The 21,622-nt window shown below is 33.9% G+C and overlaps 1 protein-coding gene across 1 annotated transcript in view; it reads left to right on the top strand.

Moving 5' to 3' along the window:
• Positions 1-21,622, top strand: part of LOC126979407 (neuroligin-1-like) — a gene marked incomplete at its 3' end in the record, with an annotated part of 136,327 nt that overhangs the window by 66,699 nt on the left and 48,006 nt on the right. The window contains exon 4 of the mRNA XM_050828692.1: positions 11,669-11,824. Within this exon, the coding sequence (XP_050684649.1) occupies positions 11,669-11,824 (156 nt within the window). The remainder of the gene's footprint in view (positions 1-11,668; positions 11,825-21,622) is intronic.

The raw sequence follows: 21,622 nt of genomic DNA, 5'->3' as shown, positions 1-21,622 counted from the left end.
ATAAGCCCTAATGATTTCTATACTTTCCCTAAAATAAAGAATAAATTGCGAGGTCAGAGATTTTCATCACCTGAAGAAGCTGTGGACGCCTACAAAACGGCCATTTTGGAGACCCCAACTTCCGAATGGAATGATTGCTTTAATGATTGGTTCCATCGTATAGAAAAATGTGTCAAATTTCGCGGAGAATACTTCAAAAAGCAATAAATACATTTTTAAATGTTGGGTCACTCCCTTGATTCCCGAAATTTTCAGTGCCACCCCTGTGTATTAATTTTAAGTAACTAACACATTAAAATGTTAAAATACTCTTGAATAAATATGCTTATTATTATATACAAAGCTATCCACAAAAGTTACAACATTTAAAATAAGACTCCGTTGAAAACATAATTTTGTGCACTTACAAATTTCAACAAAACGCTATCAAGCATTAAGCGACCCTAACGTAAAGCAACATCTAAATAATTAGTTGCAGTATTCTTGCTACATAAAAGACCTTTCTTAGTGTTTATTTTGAAAGTTCATTCTCATTCAGTGTTGTTTTCGTCTAGAACTTTACTGCATTTCTTATCTTTTTCATTAAACCGTCCCGTTATGTAGTTCTCGCAACGATTAGTCACGAACACACTGTTTATCTACTAGCTGTATGAAAAATTGCCCCATAAATTTATTTCGCTGACGTAAAAAACTGTTGTTGTTAAAATTTATGCATCGAATTCTACCCAGCTGGCTTGAGTGGGTTATGAATGCGTGTACAGCAAACTTATTCGTAAAAAGTAATTTTTAGGTAACAACTATGATACAAGATTTTTATGAAACTTTTTTGTTATTTTGTGATATGTGACTCATGAAATATTATTAATTACGACGGGAAGTAGTATTTTCTCTAATTTTAATGAATCTATACCTAAAACAATAATACAATAGTTCTACTATTTTTTTTTTGTCTAACCCAGTGTTTCCTAACCTGTTTTAGGCTTTAATACCTTAACATTTTTTAAATTTATATGTATAATTCGTAACCTTTAAATTTTTTGTTGTTCCCTTAAGTAATAAAAGTAAATTGAGGAAGAAATCACTATAAAATTGATATCAAAACATCGTAAGTAAAATTTCAAAACATATATAATTAAAACTGAAATTCAAAATAATTATAATCTTGATTTTTCTATATTAATTTAGTGCGACCCTTGCACTTGATGCTTACAGCACAGATATTTATATTAGGTTCCAATTTACTTAGCTTTAATCTCAAGTCTCCACGTTGTGTTATATCAAGTTGATTTTTTTTTTCAGTAAATCTTTTACAGAACTAAATCCACATTCAGCTAAATATGAAGATGGAAACGTAGTAAAAGTTCTCTTGTACATTCTTGGAATTTGCCTTTTTTGATAAATTTGACACCCATATCTTGCATTGCATTTAAATAACCCAAAGCAAAAGGGTTAAAGTCGTGTCGAGTCCATTTTTAAATTGACCCACTTAAGTATCAAATTGCCCCCCTGTGGGGACCAACGTTTAGAAACACTGATCTGACCCATTCCTATCCACCGATATTCAGAATTTTATTATAAAGATATGGTTCATGGAATTATTCAATACTATTTACGTCCTTCAAAAATTCAAATTGCAAAAACAATTGTTTTTGTTCTACGAAAAACATGTAAACACACTATCACATTTGTTAGACCTTCAACAACTGTAGCGTCATTTATCTCGTAAATTTCCGTGCGAATGTATTTACGTCACAAAATAATCACCACAGGCATACATCAACGTACCGCACTCTCATTAAGTTTTCAGATCTTTTGTTTTAGGCGTATACACGTTAATCACGCAAAGCCGTATAAATGACGTCGGGTAACGGGACATTTGAAAATAATTGTAATTTATTTCGGCCGGATCCTACGATCAATTAGGTACGGATTTCCATATCACAGCGAGCACATACTGCTCCCGAATACCAGTACAGTTCTGGTATTTTGGCATTTGAATTGAAATTGTATTGTGTATATGAGATTGCTTCGTGCCATGCAAGTGTTTTAGCTATCGATTTCTCGATCAGTTCATTCGTAACATTTACTGAATATTAACAACATGCAGTGGATAGAATGCTAGAATTGTACATTGAATATATGTAACACTACATTAGTTTCATAGATTCATTGTGTTTAGCTATCAGATTCCCTAATCATTTCAAGTTATTATTAAAAACAATATGAATAGCAACAAAGCAAGAAAATTACTTGAATATGTAGAATATCATGAATTTACCTTTACACTAGATGCCGGCTAGGTTACCTATTTCTGTCGTGAAGCAGTAATGTGTAAACATTGTGTTTCGGTCTAAAGGGCGCCGTAGTTTATGAAATTACTGGGTAAATAAATATTATGTCTAAAGGTGAAGTCCTGCTCGACTCGTACTTTATTGTCAAAAAAAAACTACAGATAACTTATAACAATGAGGTAACTCAAAAACACATTTGCGATTAAAAATCGTCAACGAAATTGAATACAACATCACAATTGAATTCCCTTGAACTCGGCTAGCTCTCGAAATATATGTGTATTTGCTGATTTACCTCGGTCAACGAGTTTTCGTGCGGCTATGCTTTTCAATGTTATTTATCCTCTGTATCGGTGAAGTTTGCTTGTTTGAAGTATAATGATGAATCAATCACCTGACCGTATTTGTTTGGTCATAAGGTACTAGGTTATATATTTGTCGAGTTGGTATTGATGCGTTTGCTGTCAGCCCAATTTTGTGTTCTATTTGTTAAATTGGAAAAGTTTTAGAACGTGAGTTGGAATTGTCGGATTGATGTATCGGATGCCAGTCGAATAACATTGGTCAAATGTTGAGTAGAAAGAATCTACGGAACGCTGTTTGAAGCAATTGGATGATGTGAGGAGATTCTAGAACTTTTACTCAAAATTGTTTCACTTCTGAATCCACGAAATGTTTTCTGGCCGAAATGTTTAGCAACTCGTTTTGTTTATAATATATATCTAATATATATCTGTTTTATATATCTCTAGTTATGGAATTGTCACCATTTTTGTTTTTGTTTTTCTGAAATTATTGTTTTAAAGCAGCTTTGAATATTAGCTTTATTATTATAAGTGACATTTTTGACAACATTTCAGACAAAAAGTCCTGAATTCACGCTACGAGCTACCGTAATAATATTTTTTTTAAATATACAAAACGTGGGCTGAACAAAACTTTAAAGTTCTTTTTATGACAATAAGGGACGAGACGAGCAGAACGTTCAGCTGATGGTAATTCATACGCCCTGACCATAACAATGCACTGTCGCTCAGAAATCTTGAAAAATTTAAAAATTCTGAGCGGCACTACAATCGCTCTTGTTTTTCTTTTGGATTTAAGATGTTAAGACTCATTTGCCCAGTTATTTCACAAGTTACGGCGCCAGACCGAAACACAATAATGCTTACACATTGCTGCTTGACCGCAGAAATAGGCGCCGTTGTGGTACCCCCTATAAGGCATCCTGTGCAAAGGAGCCCCCCACTGGTAAAGTATAAGTATTATCCAAACTATCACCTAAATATCGAAATATATTTTCTACAATGTTCATAATGTAAATGGATCTACAGGTTTTCCAGACGCTACACGATAAATTAATAAAAAAATTATCACTTCCGTTTATTACTAACGCTACAATTTCGAATAATTTCCTTATCGCGGAACAATTTCCTGAAACATCTCACTCGTTATTTTACTTTAAAATATTTTCGCTGGAAAAGAAAACCCGATTTATCCATTTTCTCCCGATCCATCACGTCGGCGATAAGACGACCGCCCCAGAGTTGCCAATTCTGTTTCAGATACGAACATTCCCTTTTTTGTTTTCATCCGTATTTGAATAGAAGAGATACGCAACTCCATTCTTTATTTTGCTTCAAATGTATGAGTGAAGGCTGAGATTTTTAATTCAGTAAATAGCTTTTATTCATAATGTGAAAACAGGATTTCATCTCGCCAAGGAAAATAAGATTCTTTGAACGTATTTAGGTCAACACATACCTGTTTAAATTCCCGGTGAGTAATGAAACCCTTCACAGGTGGAGGAGCCGTAAAATTATTGTGAAAGAGAATATCAACATAAGATACCTTTGTAATATTTTGTGATATTCGTCGATTTATTTATGAATAGTACAATTTTTATAGTAAGTTATGCATAAAATACTTACTTTAGAATTGAATTCATAAAATGCTAAATAAATGTTACATTAAATATTAATAGCGTCAAACAAGTAAATAATGAAGTTAAGGCTTTTAACTAAGTTTAGCTACAGTTCGTTTTTAGCGCTCAATGGTCTGAAAATACTTAAAAACCTATTAAATAAAGTCAAACTTAATTTATGTTTGATGAATCTGTATTCACTTCTCTCAGATGCTATTGATTGGCTTTTGAAGCTGATCGAGTGGCTTGTCTTTTCACGGTGAGATATTTTTTATTTGACTGCGTATTGTCCTGTAATTTTGCATTGCTTGACATGTATTCATAAGTTACCATAAGTGCCGAAATTGAATAGCGTTCGAAAATGGAACCGGTAATAGTGCCGATAAATAGACTGAGACGAGGGATGAATTAAAAATAAGTGAGGAACACGTTGGTATAATCATCCTGGTAAACATACCGGTTAATATTGACAATAAGAGAAAAAAAAACATAAGGTATTATTGTTTACGGATGCACTTCACTGATATTCATAGTGAAAACAAACAAAGTTATGTATGACGAAGTAAACGATATTCCATCTGACATCGTGGTTTGCTGGTTTATCACTAAGGCTTCTAAGCCTAATGTTAAATAGCAAGAAAACGAAGTATGTAAAATTTACCGTATCAAATGTCACACATGTAGATATAAGTGTTTTCTTAGACGGAGAGGTGATAAAACCGGTCGAATCTGCTATACATCTCGGCATAACTCTGGATTTCAAATTACAATGGGGCCCCCACATTGAAGGATTGGCGAACAGACTTAGTTCTGCAGCATACGCGGTTAAAAGATTAGACAGTAAACTGACATAGATACGGCGCGACTAGTTTACTTTAGTTAGTTTCATAGTAATGTATGGTATATTGCAATGAGGCAACGATGCCGATAATAACACAATATTTGTGTTGGATAAGAGGGCTATTCGCGCTATTTATAACCTTGGTTCTAAATAATCATTGAGAGCAAAATTTAAAGAAATTAACATCTTAACTGTTACTTCTCAATAATATATTCTTGATAATGGTATGTATGTACCTAGATGTACATAGACACATATGTGTATTTGCTAGCTAGAATCTATCATTACCATAATGTTAACACCAGGAACAGACATAAACTTATAAAGCCTACTCCTCGGCTAAGTTGAGTTAGTGAGTGTTCTGTGGGGCAATGTATATGCTTTTACAACAATATCCCAGAAAATGTTCAAAACAAATGTATTACAAAATTCAAAAGAATTGTTAAAAAACGTTTGTGTGGTAAAGGTTACTATAACATAAATGACTCTCTTAATGATACCACAGATTGGTAATGGAGCCACCACCCTCAGGCTATTAAATAATAAGTTTAATTGTAGGTACGATATTATTTTGTTATCAGATTTTATGTAACAAAAAAAAAGAAAGCTACTGAGATTATTGCGTCCGTTCTTCTCAGGTCTGGGTGGTAGTTTTGGACTTTCATTAAGTGATATCATATCCTATTATGAATAAAAATATATTATACAAGATATTATATAGATATAATACTAAAATGACTTCATACCATTCTATAATGGGCTATGGAGTGACAAAGGACAATGTGGAGTCTTTGAATGAATCAACTAATCCAAAGGAACTGATGCAAATTGATAAGGTTTTTGAAGCTGTAGCTTTTTTGAATGGTTAGTCTTTGACTTTCAATAAGTGATGTCTGCCTCTAGCCTCTAGAAAAATATTAATTCTCCATAGATCAAAGCAACAAACTATCCTAGGGCTATCATCTACATAGAAGCAGTAGGTGAAAACTTCTTTGCCTGACATCAATAGTAAAAAATATTTTTAGGTTGCTTAGAAAAATGTTAAAAATTACTAGATTTTATCATAATTAGCGTATTACACAGTAATTTAAGGCAAACTAGACACAGTAATAAAAATTTTATTCATTACACCGTAAAATGAATAATTACTTATTATCAACTAGCTGACCTGGCAAACGTTCTTTTGCCATATAAACTATATATGTAAATCTTCCTTGAGCTTCAATGAATCTATTACAAAAGATTTCATTGAGATCGGTGGAATAGTTTAGGAGTTATTAGGGAACATACAAACATACATTCTCTTTTATATATATAGATATTACACATAAAAATTATAAATTTTTTAAGTCTCTTTGTCAACATTACTTTAATAAATTTTCTTACATAATGGAAGTTATTTCTCACATTATTACTATCAAATTCAAAAATTGATATTAAATGGTTCAGAATATAGAAGACTTATAGACTGTTTTTTTAAATGATCCATACTTGAGAATAATTTTGATTCAATTTTTAAATTCATGTCCAATGCTTGGCGGCTTCAAGTTCATGGAGCGGTCACTGACTAATTTTTCATACAAAAATTTTACGCATTCTCCGCTGTATGACACAAATATATTTTTATCTATATCTGAAGTACCCAACATTCGTAAAGATTTCACTGTAAAATATATGACTATATTGACGTCAAAACGTCTTAGTAAAGTGGCTATGTAGACAAAGTATAGCTTATAAATTTACAATTTTGTACTTTGATAAATAATGGTCATATTAAATAATTCTATTTGTAATTTAACCTTACTTGAAGCCTATTTCATAAAGGTTACTTTGGTAGGCATTATCCAACAGTCTGAGATGTCAGTGTGATTGGCATTTCATTTCTAGTTTAACACCATAATATTCATTGTATTAAATACGTTTTGAATATTTGCTTTTAGAGATATAGTTTTTAGAAGAAACGAAGTAAGGCAGTATTATAATGAAACTTTAACTTTTATATTGTACGCTATATTTCTTATGCATAAAAATTCCTTTACAAAAAACATATATATCTAGTCTTGATATATATAAATACAGTGTCCTGATTTTTGTATCCAGTTAACTCTTAAACTAATGAACGGATTTTAATGGGGATTACTTCATAGAGTGCAATTAAGTCCAATTTGACAGATAGCACAGTTTTTATTTCAATTTGGGACCCATAATTATTTTTATTTCCAATATTTGTTTTGTATGGACATAATATTTGCTGAGACAATTTATTAACGCATCGTTTGACAATTCTGCTGTGAAACAATTTCATTATCACAAAAGGGAGCATATTATATGAAATAATTCTTGATGCTATGAAATATTAGTGACAAATTCATAAAAAAACAATATTTTTATATATTGCGTACTGGAACAACGTCTGTCGGCTCAGCTAGTAATATATATAATATTATAATAGTAGGTACAATTAAAATATTTCAGCTATTATTACATCTAAGTTGGGATTGTGATTTATATCTACAGTTGGGAGACAAGATCTCGAACTAGGTAAAACCTGTGCTATGGGTATCCTGTAAAGGAATTATTTATTAGCATTTTATTATCAATATATTTTTTATGTTAAATTAGTACAAACGAGCGTACGGGTCGCCTGGTGTTAAGTAATCACCACTGCCCATTCTCTTGCAACACCAACATTATTGGGACCTAAGGTCTCAAACTTATCATCGTGGATGTGTCGTGTGTTCCTCCACAGTGCAGTTTTCAAGGAACTTTCATCCACGCTTAAGATGACAACTCCTTTATGAGAAGTTATTCTACTACCAGTGGAAGGCTCCTTTGCACGTGATGCTGGCTAGATTATGGATACCATAACGGCGCCTGCGCAGTAATGTATAAACATTACTATGTTTCGGTTTGAGTGGTGCCGCAGCTAGTGAAATTACTGGGCAAATGTGACTTAACACCTTTTGTCTCATGGTGACAATGGTCTCAGAATTTTTGGGTTTTTCAACAATCCTGAACGGCACTGAACGGAATTACTATCAGCTGAACGTCCTGCTCGTCTCGTCCCGTATTTTCATAAAAAAATAGCAATGTTCAATACAAAACTGAACTTAAAAGTTAATAAATTTCAATTATACAACTGTTCCGTGTCTCGACATTACAATATAAAAAATGAGAATCGAACTTGTGATCCACTTAGAAAACTCTGCAACGAGTGATTAACGTTTCAAAAGCTATTTATTGAAACCTCTCCATACTCTTTGCTAATATGTCGATATTACGAAGTGAATGGCCCTCACTCGAGACACATTGGCTCTAGAAGTCTCATTATTTGTTCGAGAGTAACTGCCAAGTATTGTAACAACTTTGTTTATTATCTATTTATTGTATTTCGCACGGTTTTATTACCAACTTATATTGGAGTCTTAGATAATTTTTACGTATAGAGAGAGGCCCTTGCTGTTAGACAACCGATAAAAACAGGCCAGGAATACTTATAGCCAGTTTAGTGTGCGTGATAAGCCTAGACGTATTACACTCGCGATTTGTATGACGCTTAGTGTTAGTGTGCGTGAATTGCTCAAAATTCCGGTTAGTTTTAATGCGGTTATTACACTTGACTGAATTTAGTCATCTAAATTCCGAAGCAAATTTAGAAAGACATCAGAAGCTTCTGATCACACTGTCCTAATTTTAGTTACTGAATCAGTCACCACTTAAAGCGCGACGAAGTCGGACGTGTCGTATAAGTATGAGGATGGCTCCAGTTTTGTCCAGGCACCAAAAAATTGGCATTTGCCTAGCCCTGGCCGTTGGCTAAATTGAAAATTGAAAAAAGAAAATGAAAATCATGGGTGAAAGTTAGCAGACATTACAAAGAGAATAGGTGTTTTAGAGCCAGCAGACTTTATAAATTATCTACGAATGGATTCCATATCGTTTGACAAAATATAATTAAATCAAAATCAATCAAAATCAAATCTAAATCTTGTAACACCGTTAATCAAAAGCAAGATACTATCTCTACTATATACTACTACTCCTACGAGACAGTATTAGTGTAAAAAAAAATTGGTCGTAACACTATGATTTCTTGCAAAAGGAAATTCATATAAAGATTTAAATTTCTTTAATATCCCAAGCCCTGCTGACAAAAACTATCTCTGAAACTTGTTTAAGCTATTACTATTATTTGGGAACTTAGATACGTCTTCCACACACGAAGAGCCACTAGTGACTGAAATCAGTAACTAAATGCGATTACACTTTCCTAAATGCGTTTCTAATAAGGCTTTTAAATGATTCAGTCATTCAGAAACTATCCTTACTTCTGAATTTAGGAAGCTAGGTTGCTGATTGCGATTATACTTGTCTAAGTTCAGTAACGACTAAATTTTGACAACTTAATTCAGTTAAATGTAATAAGCGTTTAAATTCAATTTTTTCTAACGTTTTCACACCTGTCATATTCTATGTAGACGTATAAATTTATCTATTTATCAAAGATACAATGTAACATTACAGATTAAATCTAAAGCGTTACAAAAAAGTAAAGTATACGCAGTCCACTCTGCCCCGAATTATTTTGAGAACAAACTTAGTAAGAGCTACGTACCTACGTAACTGCAGTGAATCAAAGCTCAGATGTCCTTGTAAAAAGAGTGTTGGGTACATAAATGGATAGTATCCATATTGCCTCTTATACAAATGTCTAAGGAATTGTTTTTGGACTTGAAATGATCTTAGATTGGAGTGGTAACTATAATATGTTAGTTGGTGACGGATGAGCTTCGCTTTCATCTAACAAAATCTAATTTATACAGAATTTCATATCAAAGTTTAAATTTTTTTTATGTTAATTACGATATTTGTAAAAGTTTAAACATTACAATATTTATTTAATTTTTTCCATATTTTTGTCTTGCAATGCAAAAGTAATGTTCGCGATTTCTCACACTCGACTAAGTTTTATGTAAGTAAAGTCTAAGCAAAGTCTATGTAAGCTCAACAAATGTAGAAACAGATAATTAACATTAAGTTCGTCTCAGATTGCGGCGATATCGTTTCGTTCAAGATTAAACATTAAACTCTAAGATAAATTCAGACAAATATAAAAAGTTAGTGTGACCGATCCCGCGTTCTCGAGAATGATGGCCGCGGGACGCCATTTTATTAAGGCTTCCATTTAACGAAATGGCGTCATGTGCTCGCAATACGGTTTTTATTTTTCTTTGTTGGAAAACTAAGTGGACCACATTGATATTAATAAATCTTTTCTTGCGCCATTGTGGCTTGGATGTGGAGTTTTATTTAATGATAGAAGGACTGCAGAGACGTAAAATCTCGTTAGAGATTTCTACTGCCGTCCCGAGTTTTATGCAGACTATTATTTTACATCGAAACGGTTTCTTTTAAATATATTTTTGTCACAAATAAGATAAAAAGGCTTAAATTTCTCAAAATTGATTCTTTTGGAATTCTTTTAGATCTCATTTCTAACGCTACCACAGCTTCAGATGCAAACGGTGCTCTGAGAGAGAAGAAGTCGCGCGAAAAACTCTCCCAGCATTCTTTTTTTTGCAATATTTTTAATATACATAGCTGATATTGATATTTGCATTTTATAAGGAAATTTGAAAGAATTAATAAAAAAAAATACAGAAAAACAACCGACTTCAAAAACACTATTCCAAAACAATATTGTGTATGTCCTCCCGTCGCGGCGCCGCTCTCGCCTCTCGCCTCCTCACGCGTTCGACACAAGCACATCTCACCTATAACTATGTATGTAGTTACAAATTTAATAGATTGATTGAATAACATAGATCATTTTCTTAATGAGACCACAGACTGGGAATTTGATTTTATAAGAAAACAAACAGATTTATATAACATAAATATGTTAAAAAATATAAATAGATTTACCATTGACACTTTTCGCATACAAAAGAATGGAGCGAACACCCACAGGCTATTTAATTATAATTATTTATTGTAAGATATTACATTATAATCCATACTTTTATAAAATAAAAGCCCGCTGAGTTTCTTGCTCCCGTTCTTCTCAGTTGTGAGGCATACTGTTTCGAATGGGTGGTAGTTTTTGACGTTAAATAAGAGATTTTACATCCTATTTTGAATTAAAATTTCTGAATTAAAATTAATCAGTTGTAATCTTTGATTAAGGTTTTGTCTCCACTACGCTGCAACTATATACCGCACTACCTAAGAACAATAGCAATTTTATTATGGGATCTATTAGATGCTTGTGTGCGTGGCATCTTGACACTCAATGGCGTCTTTCAAATTTAAACGTACGCTTCGTGTTATTTTACATTGAAATTAAAAAAATACAAAATACTGAATACCATTGTCTTTCTTATTACTTGTAGTATATTACTTGTACATTTTATGTTTCAATTATTAGTGAAGTTTAACAGAACATGTGGCACGTCGTCTTGCAGCACTTTGCGAATGTATGTCTAGTAGTATATGTAGTATCTATTTGGAACGCAGTGGAAACTAATCCTTAATCTAAAGTTGTAATATATGAGCAAGTTGTAAGCATAGGTTGAATTTGATGTTGTAATTAATCAAAATTGTATTTCGTAGCAGGTGTACGCGACGCAGTGGCGCGTTACCCCGTACTGGTGTTTGTGCACGGCGAGAGTTACGAGTGGAGCTCGGGCAACCCCTACGACGGCAGCGTGCTCGCGTCCTTCACGGGGCTGGTCGTCGTCACCATTAACTATAGGTTAGGTATACTAGGTGAGTGAGTAATTTTCCCTTACTTATGCTCTTAGTAATATTGAATGTGCTGTTGAGAAAAGATACATAGAGACGGAGGGAACCGACCTAGTAAATGCTGGTACTGCTCTGCAGCAAAACAAATTGGCCTTTATATAAATCCTTTCTTCTTCGTTTAGTTCGTGTTTGGTATTTAGGTCACTTATCCCTGAAAAGGATAGTTAGGTGGCGCGTCCGCCATTAAATTAATTGAATCGCGGGTCGCGAAGCGCTGCGCAAGCATATGAGCCCCTTATACATTGACGAAAAAGTGAGGGGTAAGGTAGGGGTAGAGGCCACGGGGTTTGGAAGGAGGGGTGAGGAAGCGGGAGTGTAAACGGGAACTTCACAACTGACATTGACGCTGACAGCTACAAGTTCGTTCCGAAATTGTTGTTCTGTACATAATAAATAAAATACTGTTTTTTCCTGAATTTGACAATATTTCATAACATCAATAACATCAAGAATAATTTCGTAAAATATGCTCCCAGTTGTTATAATGAAATGGTTTCACTTCAGACCTGTCAAACCGTACGTCTATAAATTCTCTCATAGAAAATATGTCCTACAAAACAAATATTGAAAATCTACAAAAATATGGGTTCCAAATCGAAATAAAAACTGTCCTATCTCTAAAGTTGGACTAAACTGCAGTCCATGTAGTAATCTCCATTAAAATCCGTTCCTTTGGTTAAGAGTGCACTGAAAACAAACATCAGGACACTGGATTTATATATATATTAGGATTTATAAACTATCACTATATCAAACTATCGTACCAAGAATACTGGCAGCATTTTCCCGTTGGATAGCTAGTCTGATCCGTTGACTGAAATAGCTACCAGTGCTTGGGTTAGCCAACAGCCCTATTGAGGCGCGTAGATAGTTCTTTGTACATTCACCGCGCCTCTGGGTCCCACGGGCTAAGTGTCATGGTCGACACCAAACGGCAAGATGTATGACTCAATGATGCTAATAATAATAATAATAATAAGGCTCTAAGTTATATTTTTTTATTAGTTGTATTATAATATTTCTATTTTCATAACACATACTCGCTCATAATCCAAGATTTACTATCATTGCACAACTTCGACAACTATCAGTAGGGCAATCAAGTTGCTAATAATTGAAACTAAAATACCGGGTTGCGTGGTAAAACTTTGTAAAAATAATAGTACAAGTAATATGAAAGACACTGGGATCACATATTATCAGTAAGTATATTGTATTTTAATAATTTCAATGTAAAATAACATAAAACGTATGTTACAAAATTGGAAGACGCCATTGAGTGTCAAGATGCCACGAACACAAGCACACACTAATAGTTGCCGTAATAAAAAAGCTATTGTTCTTAGATAGTGCGGTATCTAGTTGGAGCGCAGCGGAGACCACGCATCTAACAATTCAATACCTACTTTATGCAAACTGTGCATTTAAAATTTTACACTATTTAACCATTGTCTAAGTTTGATTTTTTACGCTAGGCTCCACTACTGCCGACTTGATTATAGATTGCATTTTCATCAAAATCTAATTTAATTCATCTTATATTCACAGAAAGTTTTCCAGTTAACTTAAAGACAGCAGTTGAAGTATCAAAGATAAATAAAATTCCTAAGAAAACGTTACAAGAACAACTTCAACACAATTATTGTTCTTTCAAATAATTGAGCCGTGATTTTCAAAGAGTAAGTTTAAAAAGCGAGAAAAGTTGAAGCTGTCTATGAAGTTAGCCTGCAACCTGTTAATTGGATATTTGTTCACAATTTAATGTTATTCGATATTTCAGTTTACCAGTGGGAGGCTCCTTTGCACTGGATGCCGGCTACATTATTGGTACTATTACAACGGCGCCTATTTCTGCCGTGAAGCAGTAATGCGCAAGAATTATTGTATTTCGGTCTGAAGGGCGCCGTTACTAGTGAAATTACTGGGCAAATGAGAGATAACATTCTACGTCTTAAGATGACGAGCGCAATTGTATTTCTGCTCAGAATATTTGGGGTTATCAGGTATCCTGAGCAGTACTGCATTTTAATGGGCAGGGCACAATTACTATTGTCTCGTCTCTTAATTACACAAATAATACTGAAAATAATTGTTTTATGAATGATGCGGGAGTCTAACCCGCAACCTCTCGCGTTCCGTGCGAGTCCCTCTTTCCAACTGAGCCAACCATTCGAGAGACGTATTGTCACAAATCTAAACAAATTGTTTGCGCTCGCACGGAACGCGAGAGGTTGCGGGTTCGAGTCCCGCATCGCTCACAAAAAAAATATTTTCAGTTTTATTTGGGTAATTAATCCCAGAAAAGAGGGTTATCACGTTAAAATATAAAATCGTCCCTTAAATTCATAAAAAAAAAGAAAATAAATAAAACAATATCACATAAAAATTATTCTAAGAATGCAAATCTGTTTGACCTGAAGTAGTTGAAGGCATTGCTTTGGAAACATTCCTGAGATGAAAAATTTGCATCGAGGTTCCTTTTAGGTCACAGACGTTGGAAGAATTTCGCAATATTACTGCGAGAACAATGCACTGAAAATGTTTGAGCTTGATGAACATTTCGGTATTTAAACCATAAAATAATATTTAAAAACTTTTTAACAAGAGGAATTTCAAGCCACTGCACTTAAGAACAATAAATAATTTTGCGCGATGAAGAGAATATTTTTATTTTATTTTAATAGCAACGTTTCCACTCATATGGAGTCAAATCTTAGATAGTTTGTTCATCTGGACAGCTGTGAACACGGCGAAGAAATAGCGGAAAACTGTTGTAACAGTGGGAGGCTCCTTTGCACAGGATGCCGGCTAAATTTTGGGTGCCATAACGGTGTCTATTTCTGCTGTAAAGCAGTTATGTGTAAACATTTTTGTGTTTCGGTCTGAAGGGCGCCTTAGCTAGTGAAATTACTGGGCATATGAGACTTAACATAATATTATGTCTCAAGGTAACGAGCAATTGTAGTAACGCTCAGAATTTTTGGGTTTTTCAAGAATCTTGAGCGGAACTGCATTTTTCATAACAACATCATTACACGTTTCATCACGAGAGCCTCTTGGCCGTTTGCCCATCTATCTATGTATCCATGTATCTCTTTCACGCCTAAACCACGGATCGTACCGACATGAAACGAAAAAAGCTAATAGGACGTATGAGCGAAGAATTTTCAAATGTGAGATGGAGACAGATTAACACCAATTTCAAGTCGGCGAACTCGAGCCAGTCTCGAACAATGTGTGACGTCGACGTGCCACATGTTCTGTAAAACTTTGCTACTAATTGAAACGTTATTTTAGAAAGTTATTTTAAAAAGTTATTTTTGGAATCGGTGTCCTCCCCCCGCTTTCGCCTCTTGCCTCCTTACATCTAAGCCTAAAGCCTACCTTGGATGACACCGGCTCCAAAAATAACAATAATCGTAACCAGAATTAGATTAATTAATTGGATTGTCTAAGAATACGCAATTATTTTTATACTTTTTAGTGCATAATATATCTTCTATTGTATGGAAAATAGTTTTTGAAGTCAGTTAATTTTTTGGTAATTAATTTATATTTTTTATGAATCTGAAGTAGACAATTTATTAGTTAGTGTATGAATAATAAATTGTCTTTATATGTGTAGACCTACAAAATTTTGCAATGCAGCAATGAACGTAAGCGCATTACAATTGATTACAGACAGAAATTCTACCACAGATTAACCGCACCCTTACTGTAAGACGTTAAGCAGTACCATTGATCACCATATTCGACTACGACAATAACTTGACCATAACGACGTTACAGTAGGAGATTCAAATATCCGCATAGCATTATAAGTTTCGGCGGAGTATCGTTAATTTGCTTCTAAGAAATGAATAGTTCCGTTACTTTGTCATGGATCCCATAATCAAAACCTAACCAAAATCCCAAAATCAGTAAGTACTTTGTATTTTATTAATTTCAATGAAAAATAACAAGATGCATGTGTTATAAAATTTGAAAGATGCCATTGAGTGTCAAGATAGCCTACAAGCACGAGATACACGAGAATCTAATAATCTTATCGTAATATAAAAGCTATTGTTCTTAGGTAGTGTGGTATCTGTTAATTATTTATATTAATTATCTAAGTTTGAATATGTATAAAAGCTTCTACCTGGTTGTTTGCGGGTTTTGTGGCTACTACGATATTGATAAAATGGGCTCTGATTTTCAATTACTGCCTGTAACGTCACATAATAAACAGGCATTCAACTTTTTTTTTATGTGAGTATAGCCTCAAGGTGCTTTAGTATACCTATGGATATATATATATATATATATATATATATATAGCTTATACCATTTATAAACAAAATGACAGATTTTGTCCCAACCCCTAAATAATTTACATAAAATTGAGTGCTTTCATGGCTCCCTTTATTAAAAATGCCATTACCCGTAAAATGTGTCGGTTTTGTAATGTATGACATTAAGGTTTTTTCAAACATTGAAAAACGATGAGCTTGTTGATACATTGTCGTATTTGTGAAGTAATGAAAGTACTTATATTTCGCAGTACATAATACTGTTAATTCCGCTATCCCAAGAAATCGCTAAAAATAGCGCTTGTTGACGGCTTATATAACGATTATCTTTTTACAAAGAATAATTAAATATCTACAGAATATGGGAAGAAAATTTTTTCTTAACATTTCTTTTCACATAGCCAGTGCGAAAACAAAACCACCAATATACCACTAACTTTTACAATAGGGAGCCATGCTAATCATTCAATCTAGATAAAAAATTTACGAAAATTTTTTAAATGTACACCAATACCACAGTAGACATAATATGTCCAATACTATTTAACATTTTAATTCTAATTTTGATTCTAATTACTAAGAAAATTTATTGAAATAGGCGTTATCTTGCAGTAATTCGTAACAATTCAAATGCTTTGAGCTTTTTTAAGCTTTCAGAGTTTCGCGAGTCAACATCTCCTGAGGATGCTTCGTGTAAAGGTGAAATACGACCAATTGATTATAGACAAATCTTAGCGGAATTCTTGACGACCCCTGTAGCGTAGTGGTTAGTGAACCTGCCTACTGAGCTAGAGGTCCCGGGTTCGAATCCCTGTAGGTGAAATCATTTATATCATGAATATGAATGTTTGTTTCCAAGTCATAGATGTTTATTTGTATTTATGTATGTTTAAGTAAGAATATTGTATTAAATATATCGTTGTCTTGTACCCATAGTATAGGCTATGGCTTTATAATTTCAAAATACAGTTTGGGGCAAGATAATTTGTGTACGAGTGTGTCCATATTATTATTTATTGCAGTTAGTGAAAATATTATAGAGTGGAATTTTAAGATGCGCGCGCATCACTGTAACACAAAAGCAATAGGTTGGAGTTGGTTCCTAAAATTTTCTGACGTTTGCGTCATTCGTTTTTTTTTTCTTTGGTTTCTTCGTCTATTATTAGGACAGGCAAAGGGTTAAAGCCCATACAGCCGTATTCATTACTTAATAATTAATTGTCAAAGCCGTCTTTGCAAGATTTTTACAAAATTGTTCGTTCCAAAAACGTAGAATAGCACGAGGAATAAATCAATTTAATGATTTTTGCTTCGTTAGGTCAAAGAAGTATAACTTCTTGCGTTCATACATAAGTACACACTTTTTTATAATTACTTACACTGAAGGGAACTCACAGCATTTGGATCTTAATTACTGTTAAATTAACTACATGTTTTATTCAATGATATGTTAATTTGTAATATGGTGCGCTTTCCAGATTGGAATGATCCATGTTTATTCGTATGTGGTTTGTCTGTAAATGTGTTTGCAAAAAGCTGTGATTACAGTAATAAAGAGAAACCATTCAGAGCCCAGGGTTATAGGTTCCGATCACGCAATGCAGCTATTAAACTTGCTTTTGCAAACGCAATCATTGATTGGAGCTTTGAATGTTTTTTATTTTCTTTCTTTGAAATTATAATCTATTGTGTACAGTGGGCAATATTCGTATCACTTCATATCGTATTTATCTGTCGTATGATCGTCTCCCTGTTGCATCATTACGTACTTACGGCCCTTTCCAATAACCTATCTATCCTTAGTTTAGCTTACTAGAGGTAGACAAATCTATCCTTTTACGCTTACTTACATCTCTCTAACCTATCGACATAAAGCATTGGACTATAATTATATTGGACATAACTATGGATAGATAAGATCTTGTCATTAAACGGTGACTGCAATTTATCCGTAACCAGAGATACGTTATTGAAAACGGCCGTTAGTTAATTTATACGTCTAGATCTTTATAGAGTATCGTGCTTTTCGACAACTTATGAAAACAGCACAGGAATATCAGTTTAGTGTGCGTGACACGCTACACCTTACACTCGCAATTTGTATGACACTTTGTGTTACTCTGCGTGCATTGCCCAAAATAGAGAACCCCTAAGATAGCGAACGCGTTTAGAATTTCTTTCGAATTGCTACAAAGATCGTGGTAATCTCTTAACATAGGACTTGTAGAAATGTTTGGTTTAAGAATGTACTATCTTCGCGCCTCAATAAAGTTACCAGAAACGCAAGCGTTCGCAGCTATTTCGGTCAACAGATCAGCCTAGTTATCCAACGCGGAAATGCTGCCAGTATTCTTGGTACGCTTCCTCGTAATGATAGTTTTAATTTTATGTAATCATCGTATTGTAAAAACGTTTATGTGGTCAAGGTATATAATTATAACATAAACGACTTTCTTTATTTTATTAAAAACACGACGGATTTTTTGCGCGTGTTCTGTGTGCGATTTAACGTCCTATTTTCAAACAAAAATATATGAATTTAAAATGGGATTAAATTGAATTTGCTGACAACACCAACTATGACGAAATAACGAAATCCCTAAAGTTTCTCCATATTTTTAACTATAACTTAATACGTGAGTTTCCATCCCTACTCTGTGCTATAACATATAATATATATATACTTCATTATATTAACTTTAATTACACCTAGTGAAGGTAAAAGTATAGGGTTAGATTCTGCTAGCTGTCGTAGAAGAAAAGTTCTAAAACAATATAAATCGCATATATAATGAAACAAATGTTGACAATATGACATTGTCAATATGCGTATCACTCCGGCTAGGTATAAAACTGAATGAATCAATGTGGATGTGGCGTTCAGGTAGATGCTCTTGAGCGTCACGGGTTAGCCCGCTTAAAATCGGCAGGCCGTATCAGTCGTCACGCCAGCATTAATGAAGTCATATGCAGGGCATTTGCCGCTCTTAATATACCAGCCGTTGTAGAGCCAAATTACCCGCCGCGATGGCAAGCGTCCTGATGGAATGATGCTAGTGGCTTGGAAACGGGAAAGGGCGCTGGTGTGGGACGTGACTCGTGTCGACAATCTGGCTCCTTCTCATGTCCAAGTTACGTCAGTTGGTGCTGGGACTGCAGATTTGACTGCCGAAGACAGCAAGCGCCGCCAATAAAGTCTCAGTGAGTCTTCATCATCGTTGTGTCGTTTGGTGTCGAGACATTTAGCCCGTGGGGCCCATAGGCGCGCAGAATATTCACAAAACTATTTCCGCGCCTCAATAAGGCTACTGGAAACCCAAGCACTGGCAGCTATTTCAGTCAACGGATCAGCCTTGCTATCCAACGCGGAAATACTGCCGGTATTCTTCGTACGCTTCCACGCAATGATAATTTTAATTTTATGTAGTCATAGTATTGTAAATAAACATAGTTATAAAATTTGTTTTGGAATAATAAATGTAATTAAATAGGTATTATAACAGATTCTCGTTATAATAAATTAAAATGGTTAAATATAAAACGTCCATTTTGAAAATAATGCAACATAAATATTAGTAATAAATAATGCATATTTAGCTTCCTTTGAAGAATTTCACGTCAATAAATGTATTTTCTGAATGTCCTGTTATCAGAATCAAATTAAAGTATATTTTTCTTCAATGGGTGTGATAAATATAGTTGATAATAATATGCTTTTGATTTACATGTTACATTAAAATAATTATGACTACATTAAATTAAATATTTATATATTTTTATCATTAAATATTCCAATAATAACTGAATGCTTATATTAAGTTGAAGTTATATCATACTGAGCACTATTGAACACCCTAAAACAATTGAAAAGATACTTAAGACGTATTCAATTTGAATGGGCTGCCATTTACGGAATTAGATGCCGTGTTTACTGACAATTTCATTTCAACTAAATGATTTTAGGTATCATAATATTATCGTAACGTACAAGTTAATTATTCGTTCTATTTTGTTATCATCTTTTGTTAGTAGAATTATTGTGTATTTTAATAAATAAAATTTTCAAATCGTGTTCCTAATTTTTTTCATCATTAGCACTTTATATATATTAACACTTATATCATTAACACTTTGATAGCTTGCATAAGGTCTTAAAAACGACTAGTTAATACTATTTACAAATTTATTTTGCGCCACTATTCATTGACCATTGATAGTGAAACAGTAGTGGCACTGGGCAGGGCACATAGTCCGATGGACAGAAGGCCTTTGGGGCAGTAAATTTCTCGAATGGTGACCACGTTACAAAAGACATAGTGTTGGTAGGCACCCTAGAAGATGTACCGACGATCTGGTCAAAATCGCTGGAATTCGTTGGATGAGGGTAGCACAGGACTGATCGTCGTGGAGATCTTTGTCCAGCAGTGGACGTATTCCGGCTGAAATGATGATGATGATATATAGACGATGCAGGAATCGAACCGGTGCTTCTGGAATTAACAATTCCAACGCTCCTAAACCAACAGGTGTTACCTCTGTGCTAACCCTCTAATACCTACAAAAGCCTTCTTTACACTACACGCCCTGCCCATTACAACACAGTGCCGCTCAGGATTCTTAAAAACCTAAAAAATACTGAGCGGCACTACTCTTGTGCTCGTCACCGATATAAGATGCTAAGTCTCATTTAGAGATGTTAAGTCTCATTTTAGACAGAGTTGTTTATAAGCAATTATATGATTACTTAAAACACACTTTTATCTCAGAGCAGCATGGTTTCTTGAAAGGACGATCCACTGTTTCAAACCTTATTATTTGTAGCGATTATCTGGCTGTCCATAGGTCAGAAACTTGAAAAGTCATTTATACATATAACAGTAAATGTTTCGAAAGAATTGACCACTTACTATTTTTGCGTAAGTTGCAGTCTGTAGGTATACGTGGTAAACTGTACAGATGTTTTTTTTAATTCAAAAATATTATTATATGCTGACGATATGAAGATAATATCTCCTATCAGATCACTTGAATGTGCACAACACCTTCAGGATGATCTCAATACATTTGAACATTATTGCTTAGAAAATAAATTAGATTTACATGTCAATAAACGTTATATAACTTCATATACTACAAAATCTACTATTGATAATAAATTAATATTTGACGATCACATTAACTCGATCATAAGTAAGGCATCGAAATCCTAAGGTTTTATATTACGTATGTCTTCAGAATTTATTGCCATTAAACCCATAAAAATATTATACTGTGCGTATGTTAGAAGTCACTTAGAATACGCCTCACAAGTGTGGAACCCCGGCTACAATACATACATTAGACGTATTGAAGCGTTACAAAAACGGTTTCTGCGTCATCTTCAATTTAAAATAAAAGCATATCTTCCGAACTACAATAAGCGCTTTTAAAAATTCCATATTCTGCCATTGGAAGAGAGGAGACGTATAGC

Source organism: Leptidea sinapis, chromosome 3 (genome assembly GCF_905404315.1).
Source record: "Leptidea sinapis chromosome 3, ilLepSina1.1, whole genome shotgun sequence".
Classification (NCBI taxonomy): Eukaryota; Metazoa; Arthropoda; class Insecta; order Lepidoptera; family Pieridae; genus Leptidea; species Leptidea sinapis.
This window is presented reverse-complemented; position numbering and strand designations above follow the sequence as displayed.